We start from the raw sequence: 18,565 nt of genomic DNA on the forward strand, positions 1-18,565 counted from the left end.
TAAGAATATTAAAATATCTTTCCTAATCCGCAATAAAATGCTGTGGGTACCCCTTTCATTTAAAATCCTATTCAATCATTTAATTATCGCAGCTGATCTTTCAAACAATCAAATTACTTAAAGGATTTATATGACACTTGAGAGGAAATTTGTGGCGAAATGAAATGAGCCCGGCCTCCTCAGGGCATTTTTCGAGGATTGGCACATCTCTGTGAGGAGATATAAAAACGGTGGCGTGTGAAGTTGGGTGTGATGGTGAAAGAGAATCTAATCATTTATGTCTCGTCTTTTATTCCCTGAACTCTGAGGCACATGTAATTGCATCAGTGTCCATTGGAAACATATGCCAGAACATATGCTCAGGCTGAGGAACAGAGGGGCTGGGGGTGTGTAGGCTGACCTGCATGACCTCACTTTAAATGTCTTCTAGTGTTTGAGCCCAGTCTGTTTATCAAAATTGTGGCTAAAAACGATTTTATTTATTATTTTTTAAATTTTTATTTTTTTTTTCCACCACAGTTCTTTCAGACTTTTTCACGTTCCGTCCTTGTGGGTTACCGTAGCGCGATGTGAGCCAGCCCCCTCTTTGTTTACATTTGTTTACCCTTTGAGTAGGCTATATGTGTGCCACAGGCATGTTTAATGTTTTGTTCGCACTATGCTGAGATGCTAAGGGAATAGTTTGTTATTTTTTTTAATTGTAATGTTATATGTTATAAAATATGTAGTTATCTGATTTCTTAATCAGAAAATTTAAAGGTCCCATATCATGCTATTTTTCACCCGTCTCCATTTGTTCTAAGAACCCCAAAAACATAGTATTTGAGATTTTCCCAAACTCGCCTGTTTTCCAGAGTGTTAGCCTCTGAAAAGTCACTTTCTGAGCAACTCTACACAAACAGGCTGATTTGCAGCCTACTTTTGCATATTTATGAGTGGGCATGTCTGTAGACAGGCACACTGACTTCCTCCTCCTCGCACGGTGACGTAGGCCCGCTCTGTACCCACTCTGTAGCTGAGCTTGTGCTGCTTTATAAACACAAAAGAGAGCGTGGGGGCGGGGCTTTTGCCGGTACATACATAGACTGTAGAAAATACATGCAAAGGATGCTGACATGCTCACCTTTGTGGGCGTGTCTGTTTACATGTCAATCACGGCAGAGGCGCGGCTTCTCCAGATCAGTGCCGCGTCAAATCCGTCATCAAAGTGGGAACGTGTCATCAAATTGGAGCAAGGTGTTTGTGCTCGCCCTGCAGTAAGAAAGGAACAAATCACCCTTTAACTTACGATTGAGGGAATCACTGAAAAAAACACTTTGGGCATGTGTATGAAGCCCGTATAGCATTTTTTGATGTTTAAAGCACAGAAAAGTCGATTTAGCTTAACATGGGCCCTTTAAGCTCCTGTGAAGCTGCTGTTGCACTTTTGCTTAAACCTGGGTTAAAGCTTGAAATTGTTGAATGACCGAACCTCGTTTACTTTTTATTTTGGAATTGGTCTATGCATTTAAACTCTTGAGAACAATCACAGCAATAAAGTTGCACTTTTGACAAAATATCTGATGTCTGCAGTAATTTTTAAGTGCATTGGAAAAAAAAATTGAGAACCAGAACTTTTTTTAAGGCAAAATCGCCCAGCCCTACTTTCCAGAGATAAATATGTTCCACACAGTTGACAATGATTATTATTTTATATTCTGTCCCAGATATATTGTCTTACCTATAGAACTCTAATTTTGCATTTACAGCTTCCAAATCATAAATACATAATAACACATTTTAGATCTAACATGATGTATTTTTGATCTTTAAATTGGACATCATGCAGTGTAGCACATATCAAAATATCACTCAAACTGATATAGCAGATATAGCTCCCTGAGGCTTCTCTCTCCATTGCTTTTGGAATATTTTGATCATAAACTTGCTGTGATAATTCCTGCGATAGTAATTATTCTTCTGTAGTCTGCTACTATGACTGACAATTTTGCTGTCTCTGGCTCCCTCAGGTGTACTCTGTAAAGAACAAAGAGAAAACAGGTGGTTCACTGGATATTCGCGTGCCAAAGGACCAGGCAGAGGGATTTGTTAACAACAAGAGAGAACGCTACAAGTTCAGGTGCACTGAAACAACATCATACTAAAAATACAACAGAATAGTGTTTTAGTTACCTAAGTAAACACTATTCAGTCACAGTCTAGTCCTCGTATGTAATTTATAAACCCCCAGTCTCATTGATACTCATGTCTTAATTTTCTAGTACCTAAAAGAAGAAAAGTTAATTGGTTGTACTTTCTGGACTTGATAGTGACTTGTTTTGCTTAAAGAATCTCTTTCCTTGTATCTTCAACCAGCAAAACACTTAAATGGTGGTTAAAAACTGCATGAAAGTTTAGTTATTTTGGGATCATGTAAAAGAAGAAGTCTCATCTGTTTTTTTCAAATAACTCTCGAAAAAAATCCCATGGTTGTCAGGTCCAAATGTGTCACTTTAGGAAAAACAACAGCATGGAAAATGAAGTTTTTCTGTCTTGTTTTTTATATTTTCCTTTTTGGAACCCCCCCCCCCATAATAGGCTCTAATGGAGAAAGCCAACCTTCTAAAATTAGGCACTATGGGTTACATAAGATTCTTGCCCATAAATTATTTGTTCAGCAGGAACCTGAACCTCTGCCGCATTAGAAAACTCTTCAAAGATGGACTGTATCTCATTCCTAAGCCCCAAAAGTCACAGTTTGGGAAACTAACATCAGTGGACATGGAAGGCCTTTAAAAACATAGTCTTATAATAGCTTGTGGCCTTGTAAACATAACATTTCCACATTCACCAAACTTCCTGGGAGAATTCCTGTTGCGTCTCACACTCTTTTTTTTTTTTTTTTTTTTTTTTTTTCAGTAGTTCTGCTGTAGTGCAGTAGCAGTGACCTTAAATGAGGATTGTTGGTTTATTCCATGCTATAACATATGCCACTGTGACCAAACATTGGTATATTCAGTATTTGCCTGGCTTCAATACAGCATGGAGGATACTTGGTCAAATAAAGCCAAGTCAGGGATTTGGTCAAGCTATTGTTAGGTCAGTGTGTTGTCACCTGAATATAGCAGGTGATGATAATCATCACCTTTATATGTGGGTTGAATCCCAGGAATGACCTTGAAGAGAAACAGCTGTAGAGGGAAGCTAAAGCTTGATGAGTAAGGGTCGGAATTTGTTATAAAGATGGGCTGTTGAATTAATCTGAGGTCAAATAAAGAAGTAGGACTGCAGAAAGTCATAAGTCTAAGGAGATCTTAACATTTAAATTGTGTGCTTAACAGAGGTAATGATGCATTGTGGGGATGGTTTCATGAAGTTTTAGGGCATTACCAGTAGATTTAATTAGTTGTGAGGGTGTACTTGATATTGAGTCAGCACCAACATACGGTTTGATGGGTTTCTAAATTACATTGCAAAGAGCCCTTGAAGTTCTGAGAGTGATCATATGCCCTCACAAATCTCATTGATTCTGCCACAGATTACATGGAGAGAAGGATTTCATCCTCACTCTGTCACCATTATTAGAAGCTCAAAAAACTAAAGGTTCTGCAATGGTTGATGGTTAAACATAAGGCTGATGTTTTCTTCCTGAACACATTATCACTGTATCTTACCTTTTTCCCAGGTTTTGCAAAGTGTTTGATCAAGAGACTACACAAGAAGAGATCTTTGAAAACATCGCTCTACCAGTTGCAGACAGGTAAAATTCCAATTCACAAATCACACATGCTCCATGTATTCTGTGATGATGTTCTGACCAAGAATCCTTGGGCAGACCAATAACAAACAGCAACAGAAGGAATTCATTTGGAAATTCCTGTGATCCATAGATGGCTCTGTTGTGTTGCTGTGACGTTGTCCTCCTGGCTTAGCTTAGCTTCTTCAATCTCCCCAGGCTTTTTTAGTCACATTATGGGCTATTTGTGGAAGCCCACAAGTGGTTTGCATTATCATTGCTATTGGGAGACATAAACAACACAGTGAGAGGACTGGGTGAGTCAAACAAGGACTTGGATGCATTTGACCTTCTTCCCAATGGTTCACCAACATAAGGATTAGGTTGCCTTCCTTGGCCAACTTTTAAACAGTTCCTCTCTTTGTTGTTGCAGATGGTAAACATCAGGTTAAAATGCTGCAGTCGCTATTCTACCAGGTCTTGGCGTATTAATTTGAAGCTGGCGTCTGTTAGTCTTTGATATGAGTGTCACGCCTGGGGTCTAAAACACTAGTCATTTGTCTAGCCATAACCGATCTGTCTTTTCAATCAGACATTTACTAGTCTACTCTCACTTCATACCCACCTTGCAAGATCCTCTCTGTTCTTTGTGTGTAAGATTTTAACATGTTTCGACCTTGTAAATTCTTGTCTCGAAAGCAAAGGATGGAATCAGTTTCAGATTTTTTTGTTTTGCGACTAGCTTCAAATGATAAAGGAGAACTCTCAACATAGATAGGAGCACAGGCTAATAAATGTGACTGGAAACAACCACAAATAAACTCAAACAATTTGACAAAAACAACTAAACAAACCCTGATTTTCAAACTTTAATGGTATGGCCATTAAGTAAAACTAGTGCAGTGCCCGTAGGAAGTATACTTTGCTATAGAAAAGTGGGAGATTTAGCAAGCGCTTGTTGCAAAAACTTATATTGCACTTTTTGTTCGAGTTGATGTTTTTTTGCTCTTTAGACTGACATACTTTTTGCCTAAAGGCATAAAGGGAGAGTTAGGGGTGTGAATACAACAGTTGAAAACTAGCTGTGTAGCTAATTCCGTAGCTCTATATTAGCATAAAAGAAAAGAATTCACACACACAGACAGCTCATGTAAGGTTTGGATGAATGGCCAAAAAGGACTAAGAAAAAGCAAGGCATAAAACCCCTTCCTAGGTTATTGCTTTTGTTTTAGTGACCAGCTTATGTTATTCCAGATACCGATAGGACAAAGTTTTTTTTTTTTTAGCTTTGTGTTTCTTCTGTCCTCGGCTTATAGTTTTTACCCAGCTTTTATCTTCAAACTTTTAGACAGTTTTAGGCGTTTAGACTAACAGGCAAAAATCTCCCAGTTTCTAACATTAGGCCTTTGTTCTCTGCCAACAACACAAGGACGATGTATGGACATGTTTTCTCTCCAACAAACATCCTTCAACTTTTTTCAAATTAAAGCTCGAGGTTTTGGAAACATTTATTCAGACTTTCCCGGCCAGCAGTCGCTCTGAATTTGCCTTTTCTCTGCCCCCACGCTTAAACTCATTCACACAGAGGCCTTTCCCTTCCTACTAGCAATCACTGTCAGGTTGATGTTTTGGTTAATGTTCTTTAATTTCCAGTTGGGTCCAATTCTGATGTCGTTCATTCACACACAACTTGCTGTTTCTGCTGTAGTGTAACTGAAACCTGTGATTTTAATTTTGGTAAAGTAGTTTCAAAACAATTCAGCATCAACAGCTCCACAAGTGGAAAAGTCAATCGATGCAGCAAACGACTTTATCATGAGACTTTGAGCTCAAGCGCAACGTAGAACAATTCACTGTTCAACGTGTAGATCTTGAAGATTGGATGTGAAGCTTAAGTGAGAACAACTGTAGAAACAAGGATCTGTTGCATCTACTTTCAATCTCCAGGAAAAAGTTGAGGTGTAAACAGGAACAAGCACTGGAAAATGCCCAAGCCTCAATTGCAGGGCCCAGTCTGCATCATTAGTACTGACATAAGGCTGAACACTATGTCTGTGTCCTGTCTTTCCATTGCCAATCACAGCCGTGACTCACAGAAGGTTTGAAAGACGCCATTGGTCAGCCCAACGTCCAACCAACCAACCAACCACAATCCTTATGAGTGAACGTAGTCTTTTATACTTTCATATAACTTGACTTGTAGATTTTTTTTCTTGCCCTTTTTGTAGAGGGTGTGGAACTGTACAGAATACAGAGAAAGAAACCCACATGCTCCCAAATACTGGGAGGGCCACTGCAGGGCCATTAAAATAAGTGAGTCTCAAGCCCAATTATTATTAATAAACTAAAAATAAGACCCTTAACTTTGATCTGTGCTTGTGTGCCATGAGCTTCCCTGTCATTTTCACATATTTAGCTACTGTAGTTTATTTCCAATGCCACAAACCCATTTAAACACATATTCAATCACATGTCATCATAAGTAATCTTTATTCAAGTTTATTTTATTCAAAGAGAAATAGATGCCATTGGTTTCCATATTCCTGGGCAAATCCACAAGGACAACCGTGTGCCAAACCAGAAGTTAGAGGATGCTGCTGAGCTGACATATTTCAGGCCTTTTCTATCACTCATATTTCAGATATTTGCCACCATCGCAGCAGTGTACTCACTGTCACGCTTCTCTGTGGATTTTAAGTGTCAGATTTAATTCATTCAATTTCTTTTCTGCTTACCAGTAGACTTGACTTTGTCTCGCCTTTCTGCAAGTCTAAGTAGTGATGTCAGAGGAGACACATGATCTAAAAGACCTCAATTTGGTGACATATAAACCTAAATTAATCCAATGTGTCACATTTCTCCCTTAGCTTTTTAAAGTAGAGTAAAATATTGAACATATGTTAACCTTTTTCATATCAATGTCCCCGTTAAGCCCTTATATTAACACACAAATAAAACAGAAAAACAGATGTTTATGCAAGCAAGTATCAAACAAGTATCATGTATGTTCTTAGCATGTTTCCAAGAGATCATGAAAAAGTGGTAATAAATTGTTATTGAGAGAATTACATACATTCTTTTATTCACCTATTATTATTTTTCTTCCAATGTAGCTTGTCCTCTGTACTCTGTGTTCGAAATCGCATTCTGACATACTACTCATACTAAGTCTGACGTAAAAATTAGTATGTAGTGCGTTCACATTAGATAGTAAGGAAAGATTGAGTACGGCAGAAATACCCGGATCATGTACTATATCGGGACATTTTTGAAGCATACACGGTGGGCACCCTAGTCATATTTAACCGCCCCATGATGCATTGCGAGCAGAATGTAAAATCATCCTGGGACCGGCTTCAAGCTAAAAGGCAAACATCCCCTTTTAAAAACAAAAGCTTGTCTTCCATTCGTTTTTAACATTTTTGTAAATAGGGCTCTTGTTTTGAAGTTAACCGGAAGTTCTGTCAGTAGCACAATTCTGCATGAAAGCTTTTTCTGCAAGTTTTATGGATTAAATGACCAAATGTTCTTCAAATCCTACTTGGTCACTTTCTAGCTTATAATGCTTTCAGAACTTTCAAAGGTGGCAAATTAATGGAGATATTTAGCCTCAGTGTGCTTCAGGTTTTTGTTGTTGTAGGTTCGAAATGCATCTGGGGAACTTGGAAGTATACTTCAGTGGGAACGGTCATCATCCTTATTCTCCTAATCATACTAATTGTATATGGTAGACAGTATACACTCATTGAGTGTGTAGTGTTTTTTGTACATTAGTTTGCGATTTTGAACACAGCCTCATCCCATTTTACTAATCAGGGTACCCAAACCTTCAAGGTTTATCTAGTGCCCCCTGGTGTGAGGGAGGCTAAGGAATTGCTCATAGGTTTTATTTATACATTTGCTATATTACCTATAATTGTTACCATGGCAATGTTGCAAAAGCATAACAATTTCCACATACAGTATTCTCACTTGCATTTTCTTTGTAATTACAGTTTGTCTTGTTCTCTACCTAAACTGCAGTGATTAGCACAGACCCTGTCACTGCATGTGTCACCTAATCCGGAATAAATAGATAAATACATCACAACTATTACAGCTAATGAGAAGCAAAGAGACAGCAAGAGTTTAGGTCTTAGCCTAGAGAACCAACAATTTAATATTTCAAACATATACGGAAACTGTTTACTTTGCTTCAAACGTCATAAACACAGACCATAGGATGTGCAGGAAAGGCAGCATAAACTGGTTTAAAATTTTTTCAAATTTAGGAAGATGATCTCCTTTGGAATGATGGCCTCAGGATAATGTGTGCAAGGCTTTCTATTATGTCTAACCAGCATGTTTGTTTGCAGTGTATTGGATGGCTATAATGGCACCATATTTGCATACGGCCAGACGGACAGTGGAAAAACGTTCACCATCTCAGGGGGGCCCGAGCGCTACATTGACCGTGGAATTATTCCGCGCACTCTTTCCTACTTATTTCAACGCTTGGATCAGGTCAGCACGCATGATTCTCACTCATATCTGTTTCTCTCTGAAAGACCACTGAGTGTTATTTGTCATTATAAAAGACTAAGTATTTGTCATTCATTGAAATAATACATTTGTGACCCAAAGGAGAGCAACATGATATATTCCACGCACATCTCCTACATGGAGATCTACAATGAGACGGCATACGACCTTCTGGATTCTCGGAATGAAGAATCTCGACTGGAGGACCTACCGTAAGTGTTTGGTTCTTTTTTTTATTTAGTACTTAGTTCTTTACTAAATAAGTAGAAGTATAAAGAACCTCTTTCACAGAGCTGCATGCATCTTTACCACCACAATGGTGCCGGTGATTGAAACATTAAGATAATTGAATAGTCAAGATGAATCTGCGCATTGTAAGATAATAAGGCAGCTGCTGATTAATGCAGATGATCTGTTTGGGTTCAACAGAATCTATCTTACACAACAGAGGAGCAGATTTTGTTCCTGGCCATAGACCAGGGTTAAGGGTTAAGGGTTGGGGTTGTGCGAAAGCGCCAATAGCCTTAAAACATGGTGAAGGAGAGTTTTAAAGATGAGCCATTTTCTTGCCCTGAAAACATGTGGCTTTTATATTTGCCACTTGAGGCCACTTACTGGTGTAAGCTGACCCCGCTCCTGTAGGGTACTTCATAGTAGCACTAAGCTGATTTGGGTGACCTTGTAATGAGTTCATGTGCCTTTCTCCCTGGTTCATTATGTTGCTGTTAATCATTTACTATTCAGTCTACCTACCTTCTTCTTTTACATCAACTGTAATTTCTATCCTTTGTTTTAAGATTTGTGGCAACTTTCTTTATGATTCTAATTTATTGTGTCCTGAAACTAATCATTTTATTCTATATCTATCTACCAGTAATAGTTTAACTCAGATTTGGTGTTTAATTTTGATTCACTTCAAACCAGCAGAGTAGATTGTCTCATGCACAAAGAATGGTGCATATTTTTATTCTCATTATATTTAAGTTTTTACTTCACTTTTGGAGCATGAGGCTAAGGTTTAAGGTTTACATAGCCACAAATGACAGTGTGCTGGAAATAGAAAATGCCCGTCGTTAACCAGGCCATGGCCACACTTGCTGATTCAAGGAGAAGTCGAGGTGCTGGCAAATTCCTCCTTCTGCTTCTTTCCTTGATTTTGCAGATTACCAGTTCTGTTCTTTCGCCCTATCCATGTATCATTCCCATCATGCATTCTTCTGTCCTCCCCCTAATTGCATAAATGTCTGAACATTTCCCTAATCCATTTGCCACCTTTACTACTGTGACTGGCTGTCAAACAAAACGAGCCTGCCAAGGCACGCTTTCTAACCACAAAAAGATTAATGGTGTTTTATCAAATGACCCCAATCACTAGCACATGTTAACATAATTATGTACACGTGCTGAATATGTCAATTCAGTTAGCATACTGTCACTTCTCTGGCACTTAGAAGAAATTGATGTAGGAAGATGAAAAGAGGTGCTTGAATGCCATCTGTTAAAGCTGTTTAGGTTTCATTGTATCCGATGTGGGCAGAAGACTATTTGTTTGTCCAAACCCTCGACTATTATCAACTTCTTTAGTGGGTGGCAGCCCAAACTGATCATCACATGTGGTTTGTTTGATATAGAATTGAGCCAGTTGTCATGGCGATTACTCTTTTTTTAACATTATATTTGTATTTATAACATGAACATATTGTTTAAACATATTTGCTCTGAAAGTCTGAATGTTTTTCTCATTCCTCCTTTTCAGAAAAGTTGTAATTACCGAGGATGCGGAGCAAAATGTTCAAATAAGGAACCTTTCCTGTCATCAGGCAGCCACTGAGGAGGAAGCTTTGAATCTCTTCTTCCTGGGTGACACCAATCGTGTGATTGCTGAAGTAAGAAACCAGAAGGCAATTTTTTTAAAAGCACTAATGTTAGAACAATAACAATGTAGCTAAGTGATTATGATATCTAGTCATTTAGGCCACCCTCATTAGAAAAATGTGAAGGTAAAGTCTTCAACGTTCCACTAAACTTGAAGTTTGTTGCTACCACAATATTTTTTTAACATTGTAAAATTCCACTTGGTAAAATCACTTCAGTCATTCGGGAGAGCAGTTAGCATACACACATTTTTGAGCACTGTGCGAGAAAACCACAGTGCTTTATTAAAACCCATGATACCCTGTTGTGACGACAGGCAAAACACTTTTGAACTGAATAAAGGACAATTCCTCTTTGTATGAATAGTCTAAACCAGGTGTTGAAGGTTAAACTGGTTAGGCCGCCAATACAAATACACAAAATTAATCCAAAAAACACATAAAATGACAGAAAAATTCCCAAAATGACCTTAAAAACACACAACACAACCCCAAAATTACTGAAAAATGTACATAACATTAAAAAATAGCAAAAGTGTTCAAAAAATATACAAAATGTTAACAGAAATACACAAAATGACTCCAAAAACACACAAAATGACCTTTTTGTAGCTGCTTTTTTATGTGCAGGTTCCATGGGTCTTGTTTATTAATGTTTTCACTTAGTGTTTTATAACCATTTTATTTTAATACTGCTTTCAAGCAGTATTATAAATAAGTATGATGCACTAAATATGTTAGAGGGAGGGATAGTTTTCCTTCTTTTTTATTACTGGATTTATATAATCACTCTCAGTTCAGCTTGTGTTTAAATCCACTGATGAAATTCTGCTGTTGCTCACAGCTTTAAAAGGTCGAGAGATTCTGAATCAAAGCAATTTATGATTTCACATTATAAAGCTCTCAGAGAGTTACACAGTTCCTTAAACTCTGCAAGCTCAGTTTAAGATTTCTTGTGAGTTTGCAGCAAAAGAACCTTTAACATAGTCAGTGTATCTTTGCCAGAATCCTCCCAGAAGACTTTGCTTCAAACACATTTCAAATACAACAGTGCTTTCTTTCTTTCTTTCTTTCCTCGCTCCAAGCCATGTGGAATAAAGGATGACGCATCTATTCACGCCATACTCAGTAGACCATGATCTCACTTGCTTAGCGACTTGGCAATGCATTTTACAGTTTCATTTGACAGGAAGTAAAATAGAGCCTCTCGACCCCTAACCCTTTTGTCGACTTTATCAGAAAATGTTTCACTTTTCTCTTTGTCTCCGTATCTGTTTACCTTACGTAGATACAAAGCTTCTTTCATTTACCATCCCATTCAGCTGCCTTAGAAACTCATTAACCTATTTAATATGTGTTAAACATGTACTCCGATTTCAACTTCCCTCATGGCTTCACCATTTACGAAAGCACCCATTTGCCCATTTCTGCAGATTTGCTGCAGCCACATGTGTGGGCAGTGCGGGGTGCATGTGAGATCAACATGTGGTTAGTGTAAAACAAGAAGGTTCCAATTAAGTGAAAGTACGTAACCCCAGTGATGATGAGTGATACAGGTGGTGTAATCAATCAATGTGACAGCTCACACTCCAAGGACTTTTGTGTACGGTTCTGTTGGAGTTTAAAATCAGATTCTTATTAGACTTCAAAAATGTAGTTTAAAGATTTATAGGAAATATGAATGTGGGTTTTTCGGTGGCTGCATTTAACATGAGTTTTTGTCCTACTGTGTAGAAAGACTCAAAAGTACCAACCCTTTCAGTGGAGATCTGACCATTACAGTAAAGAATGACAGTGTTTGTTCATTATTTGTTTTGTTTGGTAATCATCAAACAGGAGCTTGGATAGCTCGGATCACTACATTATTTACTAACTTGAAGCATAACTCTCTCAGGTTAACTACTGGTGTTGTTATTCAACAGGTTATCGTTTTATCTGGTGACACCAGATAAAACATTGCTATCATTAGAAAAGGGTGATTTTTCTCACGTTTAGATTAACCATTACCAGAAGTGACATTGAAACATTGATGCTATGCCTCCAAATTCCTGGACACAGCAGAAAAATAAGACTGCTCTGGAATTACAAAGAGATTTTTCTGGATATCTGCAGGATTAGAATCAGTACAACACATTAAAGTAAGGGAGAAGGTGTAAAGGTTAAAAGTTACTATCGCAGAGTATAAAGAAACTCTTTAGGAACCAAGTATTTAACTTTGGCTTTTATTATATTGTCCGTTTTTTAGGGTGATATGCATTGGAGTTAAGGCCTAACTAACACTGATTATGGTGAACTTGTACTGCATAAAATAAGTCTGTATTCAATGTTCAGTTTTATTTTAGAAACAAAGTCATCCAGCGGCATTTTGTACAAGAGCAATGCTTTGTGTTGTGTTTTTAATCAGCCCAACACTTAGACTTAGTCTTTCTTTATTGTCATTTAAACACACACACTATCCACATATCCATCGAAAGTTTGTTACCTTTACTTACAGTAGGATGGTCACATAAATTACAAAAGTTAAAAATAAGACATTTTAAACATATAAATATATAAAATGGCAAAAACAAAACACATGAAGCATAAAACACTTTACATTTATTTGAATAACAAAAGAAAGGATAAAGAACACAGAAAAGGGGCAAAGCTTTTATAGGGAAGAATGAGAACCCATAAATTTACATACGGTACAGTAGATAAAAATGAAATGTTCCATCTTTAAATGTAAATGGATTTAAAAATGAAACTTTGTGTAATTATATTACATAAATAAACAGTGTAAATGACCCTGTTACATATGGTTGAAATTCCTTAATAGTTGCAGTGTAGTCATTGACATGTGCAGAGGAAAGAGATCATGAAGATGACAGTCATGGGTTAAAAGAGCAAATCATCTGTCATGATCTCAACAAGAAGGTGTTGGCACATTTACACCAACAGCCACTCAGGGTCAGAGCACCTTTGGAGAATGAATGACCTGGAATGTCAGTGAGGGTGGTTTCAAGCAAAGAGAAATAATCAAGTCTTGTTCATGTATTTGGTCAATGACAGTTCTATAAAAGGGAGAGAATCTCACAGTGAAACCTGCCTCCATCAAGTGCCGAATATCGTCTTTATCAGATATTTACAGTTATATGGATCACTGATCCTGATGATGGTACAGATGAAACTCTGTGAAATACTTGAAGAACCAACCCAACATAAATGAGCCAAAAGTCATAAAGATTGGTCAATTATATACCTATATACATATTTTTTTAACCAATGAGAGATTTTTTTGGTTTTTGAAACCAAAGTATATTGATCTGGATCTCCTCCAAAGTTTAATGGAATCTTCCATGGCTTAAGGTCTGTCTTTGGTTAAGATCCTGTCAAAATCCATTAAAAACTTTTGACAAATGTCGATATTGGCAGAGGGTTGTAAGATAATGAGCTAAAGGCTACCTGTAAACACCATAGCATTGTTATACTCCTAAATGTTGAACAGGTTTTTTCCACCATATTAAAATTGGCAAAAATATATCCACAATTTTTCCTTATTGCTGTTTTCTTTTCTTCTTGTCATCTTTAGACTCCTGTCAACCATGCGTCTACTCGTTCCCACTGCATTTTCACGATACATCTCTGCAGACGGGAGCCTGGGTCAGCCACCCTGCGGCGTTCCAAGCTGCACCTGGTGGACCTGGCCGGGTCGGACAGAGCGAGCAAAACTGGTCTAAGCGGACATCTTCTGACTGAAGCCAAATATATTAATGTCTCTCTCCTCTATTTGGAGCAGGTAGCCACTTTATCCACTCTTGTTATATTCAGTTATTCAAAGATTCAAGCATGGTATACTGTAACAAAAAAGGAGATCAATTTTAGTTCAGGTTATCATGATTTAACAGTAAAATGAGAAGTAAATGTTTTATGCTAAGTAGATGGGCTTATTAGCCAAATAATGAGCTGTTCTTCAAACAGACCACACATTGTAAAAGCCAAGTAACATTTAGAAATCTTTTCATTATTTAAGATTGTTTTTTTTTTTTTTGAACCACCCAAAATGATGAAGAAAATGTTTGTAAAGTAAGTATTTCCATGTATTTCTATTGCTTCTCTCTGCAGGTGATCATTGCATTGTCAGAGATGAATCGGACCCACATTCCCTACAGAAACTCCCTGCTGACGTTTTTGCTGAAGGACAGCCTCGGTGGCAACTGCATGACCACCATGATTGCCACTCTGTCTCTTGATAAAGGAAACATTGATGTAAGAATTGGATTACATTACATGTTGCATTGCCAATGGCTTCTAAAAACATGTTTGTCCCTTAAAACTGTGTGAATTGTGTGTGTTATTTTGCTTAAATGATGTTTGTAAGGACTGCCCTGTCGAGTGTCAGGAGGGTAAACATATTTGTTGGATTTACACATTTTGCTGAAGTACCACTTTTAAATGCATTCCCTCCTGACATGCCTGTGTAACTGTTTTGCCAGGAGTCCATCTCTACGTGCCGCTACGCCCAGCGCGTGGCTGTCATCAAGAACGAGGCAGTATTGAATGAAGAACTGGATCCAGTCCTGGTGAGACAGTCAGGCACTCAAGCACTTCATTAAATACCAAACTTTAACCACACAATCACGCCACAAGAAGCATGACTTAGTGGGCTGTTTTATTAGTGCCAGACCCTCCACAGAGCTTCCAGACCTTAAATTGATCAGTTGAACCAATTGCAGTAAGAATCAAGCTTCTGAATATAACAATGTGGAATAATTCATGCGTTTTGCTATGCTCTTTGGGCTTCCAACTTGAAATTACTTTTTCCATTGGTAGAAAGTATTTCTAAAGGAAACCGTTTTTCACATCCTGCTTAAATACTTAGATATTTAGACTAGTAACAAATCCTGTTTGCATTTCTGCTAGGTCTTGTTTACATGCCTTTAATTCCGGCATATTTTAGCCGAATACTTACTAGCCTGTTGAGAAAGTGTCCTTCTGGATTAGGATGTTGCTATTTACTGATTAGCTGCTATCTTATTATTTGACACCAAACAACTCTGACATGACAAGACCTTGGCTTTACACCGGAAATGTTTTGTTATGAGACTAACTGGGCAGCAAGCAGATCCTAAAGGTTCTCTGAGAAACCTGTTTTGTCTTTCAGGGATTTGTTTTTAAAGTCTGTCACACATAAAAAAGATCAGACTGTAATGTAACAGTGTGTAATATTCTGCACAGAGATAACCATCTCCTAAAGAGTGTTGTTGTAGAATAGGGTGTGTGTGGTTTGCAACAGTTTTTAGGTGGGTGCAACGTGTCAAAGATCTATCCACATGAGGCTTGGGAAAAGGAGTTCTGGGACTTGGAAACCACTAAATACTGTGAACACTCCACAAGACCTTGTGTGTATATTCTGAACCCTTTCCCAAATTAAGCTTCAGTGTTAAAAGAAACCCTAAAACGAACCATTTACTGGCCTGCTTCTTGCACGTAAACATTAACAACATTAATGAACAAATTCAATCACTAATTGACAAATTTGTGCAGCTATAAATTCACTCTCAATTCCGTTCCTGGGGGGATGTTGTCCTGCACGTTTTAGATATCAACATGCCTCAACTCATCAGGCTGTAGCAAGTGTGTCATTATCAGAACCTCAGCTGAAATGCATTTTCCCTTTCTTTAAATCCCTTCAGCCAAGCATCTAAGAAAATTTAACAAGTAATCAATTTAAAAAGGCAAACTTTTATGACCTGGATACAGCTGGTATGTTAAAATTGTTTCATGTGTTTTCAAGCACACTCGGGAGTAGATTTTGCCTTTCAAAATAAAATGTTTGGATTTTAACTTCAACTAGGACAAATATGCATCAGAATTGTGAAAAAGCTTCTCTGGGGATACAATATAGTTACCACAGCTCTTGTGCAGAATCAACTGCTACTGTATTACTATGACTGTGACTTGGCTGGCCACTTGCAAACCCTGCAGAGGTATTTTTAAGAGAGTCTGCGGCTGGGTCGGTAATTGTGACAGTGTCTGGCTGCTCCCAACTGGGTCCAACAGTAACTGCTCCGGGCACAACCAAACTCTGTGGGTAAATGTGTTGTCTCTGTTTATGGATTTCGAGTGTGTGGTTTTTATTTAGTATAATGCTCCTGTCTGTTTATCTAATTCTTTCCTTATTTTTAACAGAAAAAAATCTTAAAGGTAACAATCAAGTTTGCAGATTAAAATGAGTCCATGTATCCTTCCTTTGGTCGGATTGTAATTACAGCTTTTTGTTTGTTTGAACAATGACGATTGGTGCATTGCTCAGACCACACAGTGCCTCATTGGTGTTACACTGAAGCCTGTGGGTGTCTAACAACATCCTCTTAAAGCTTAAAGAACAGGAAACCTGCCAGACCCGACCAAACGATTAGCAGTTCTTTCGGGAACTGGGGAAAAATACGGTTTAGACATGACCTGTGATCAAATGGAAGTCACTATACACTATATGGTTTGTGCAGTTTGCTTTGGTGAAGGTCATTAAGGGTCAAAATTGATGGTTTATTGAGAAGAGGCCAATCTCAGTCTACACGTCAGAAGACCATCAACACTCATTGTATGTTTATTGTTACTTCCACACCTTACCGACGTGTTTATTTTTTGTATGTTTGTGAAAATTGAGCTTTATCTACAACAGTACTTCCTTTAAAATACCAATTGCCATGACCTTTATCTGCATCTAAAAGGGTCAAACATCTTAGTCTGAAAGTTAAACGGGTCCACATGGATCAAGTGAGTTATCCCCCGTAATCCAATTCATACACAAAGTCTTAAACAATATCTTGCTTCCAAAAGCCGCTCTGGTTAGCACATGCCTTTGAATCCAACAGAAGCCTGCTTATCTCTAACCTGAGACATGTTTGGGTGGTGAGTGTGAAAATTCTGCCTGGTGCTTTTGCTTTTCTTAAGGCCTCTGCTCTGTTATGTCACAGTGACCAGCGCTTGCTAAGACATAGCTTAGGTCATGTTGTTCCTGTCAGAATGTCACTCTGATTATTATGGAATTTTTTGCAATTTTTCTTTTTGCAAACTAATGCTTGTAAGACTAACACTGATTGGTGGTAGCTCATGGAGTAGTCACGTCTCTCAGAGCTCCACTATCCTACAGAATCTGTGACCATATTTTGTAGAGTATTTTGTAGAGTCTACCAGCCGCAGAACTTTAAGGACATATTCTGAGACAATACTTTGAAACAACCTTTGAAAACATTGAAAATACCTGATACGCATCAAACAAAGCAAGCCAAACACTATGCTCCAGAAGCATAGTATGAATCTTTATATCCGTGGGGAGAGATATCAAATAGAATTCTCAAATCAGTGAACAAGAGATTAACTCTAAAGGTACATCAAATCTCATTGGCGAAATTTCAAAAATTCATATGTTCCTTTGTAATTAGCCAATCTTTATAAAATCTGACTTAGTTATGTTGGGTTGCTTCCTCATTTACCCCATTGAGTTTCCTCCGGATCACATCCAGATTGCACATTTTTTTTGCCGTTTTTTAAAATAATGCATGTGTCGTACTGTATTGTTAATAAAGACAGACATTTCCTACGAGCCAATGAAGTGTGAATGATCATAGTACCATGATAAGGATCACTGACCCAGATAATTTAATATCTTGCAAAGAGGATAGTTGGCTCATCTCAGAGGTTTGTGCTCTCTGTCTGCTCTTGTTACAATGTTTGGTGTATTGTATTCAGGCCTCCTGTTATTTATTCTTTTCTCAGTAAATGAGCAGTTTTGTGTCTGTGGCGCTATGGTGTGGTATGATGCCATACATGTAACACAGACCATGTGTTGTTATGTTACTGTGGAGAAGGATCAACCTTAGCTACTATTTGGGAAGCTCTGCCTCCTCATCCTTAAAAAGATTTACCATAATAGCTTCATATTAGAGAGTCCAGCCTAATGCCGTATCCATATGTTTTTAAAAAGGACCTACAGTTATGATAGTAAATGTTTTTTATTGCTTAATACCTGTGGTATTTATTCCATAGTTTATTATATAAATTGTGTTGTGCATAGCTGAGTTTTCTGGGTGTAAATTAGAAATTGGACTTCTTGACGATAAGTAGTGTTCTTATTGCATGAGTATTACAGCTAAAACGCCCAAACTGGCACCAGTGTGGCATTTATTCATTGCTGGTACTGCTGCCAGTGTGGGCTGCTAGATTCTGGTGGTCAGGTTTTGAGGATACAGCTGGTAGAATTACATCAAACCATGAGTTCCCAGAAAAGAGATAATAGAGTGGCTCTTAGCAAGAACAGGCCAGCAGTAATATTTAATGTGTAAACATTTGATATGGGGAAGATTGGGAGAGAAAATCCTGTAAAGGCACGTGGCACCTTCCCAAAACCACACAACAGGTCTGTTTCTTCTCAGGAGCATCTTTAACTGGCATCGTGTGACCAAGCTAACTA

General features: G+C 38.0%; 1 protein-coding gene across 3 annotated transcripts in view; it reads left to right on the forward strand.

Annotated features, from left to right (window-relative positions):
- The window catches only part of kif6 (kinesin family member 6), a 72,876-nt gene that overhangs the window by 25,270 nt on the left and 29,041 nt on the right, over positions 1-18,565 (forward strand). For 2 of the 3 annotated variants that reach the window (XM_028437379.1, XM_028437378.1), the window contains exons 2-9: positions 2,010-2,119; positions 3,665-3,739; positions 8,071-8,218; positions 8,339-8,448; positions 9,993-10,122; positions 13,682-13,888; positions 14,215-14,358; positions 14,586-14,672. In XM_028437379.1, coding sequence (XP_028293180.1) covers positions 2,010-2,119; positions 3,665-3,739; positions 8,071-8,218; positions 8,339-8,448; positions 9,993-10,122; positions 13,682-13,888; positions 14,215-14,358; positions 14,586-14,672 — 1,011 coding nt within the window. The remainder of the gene's footprint in view (positions 1-2,009; positions 2,120-3,664; positions 3,740-8,070; positions 8,219-8,338; positions 8,449-9,992; positions 10,123-13,681; positions 13,889-14,214; positions 14,359-14,585; positions 14,673-18,565) is intronic. The other variant, XM_028437380.1, reaches the window with a different exon arrangement.

The sequence above is a fragment of the Gouania willdenowi genome, chromosome 22 (genome assembly GCF_900634775.1).
Source record: "Gouania willdenowi chromosome 22, fGouWil2.1, whole genome shotgun sequence".
In the NCBI taxonomy this organism is placed as follows: domain Eukaryota; kingdom Metazoa; phylum Chordata; class Actinopteri; order Blenniiformes; family Gobiesocidae; genus Gouania; species Gouania willdenowi.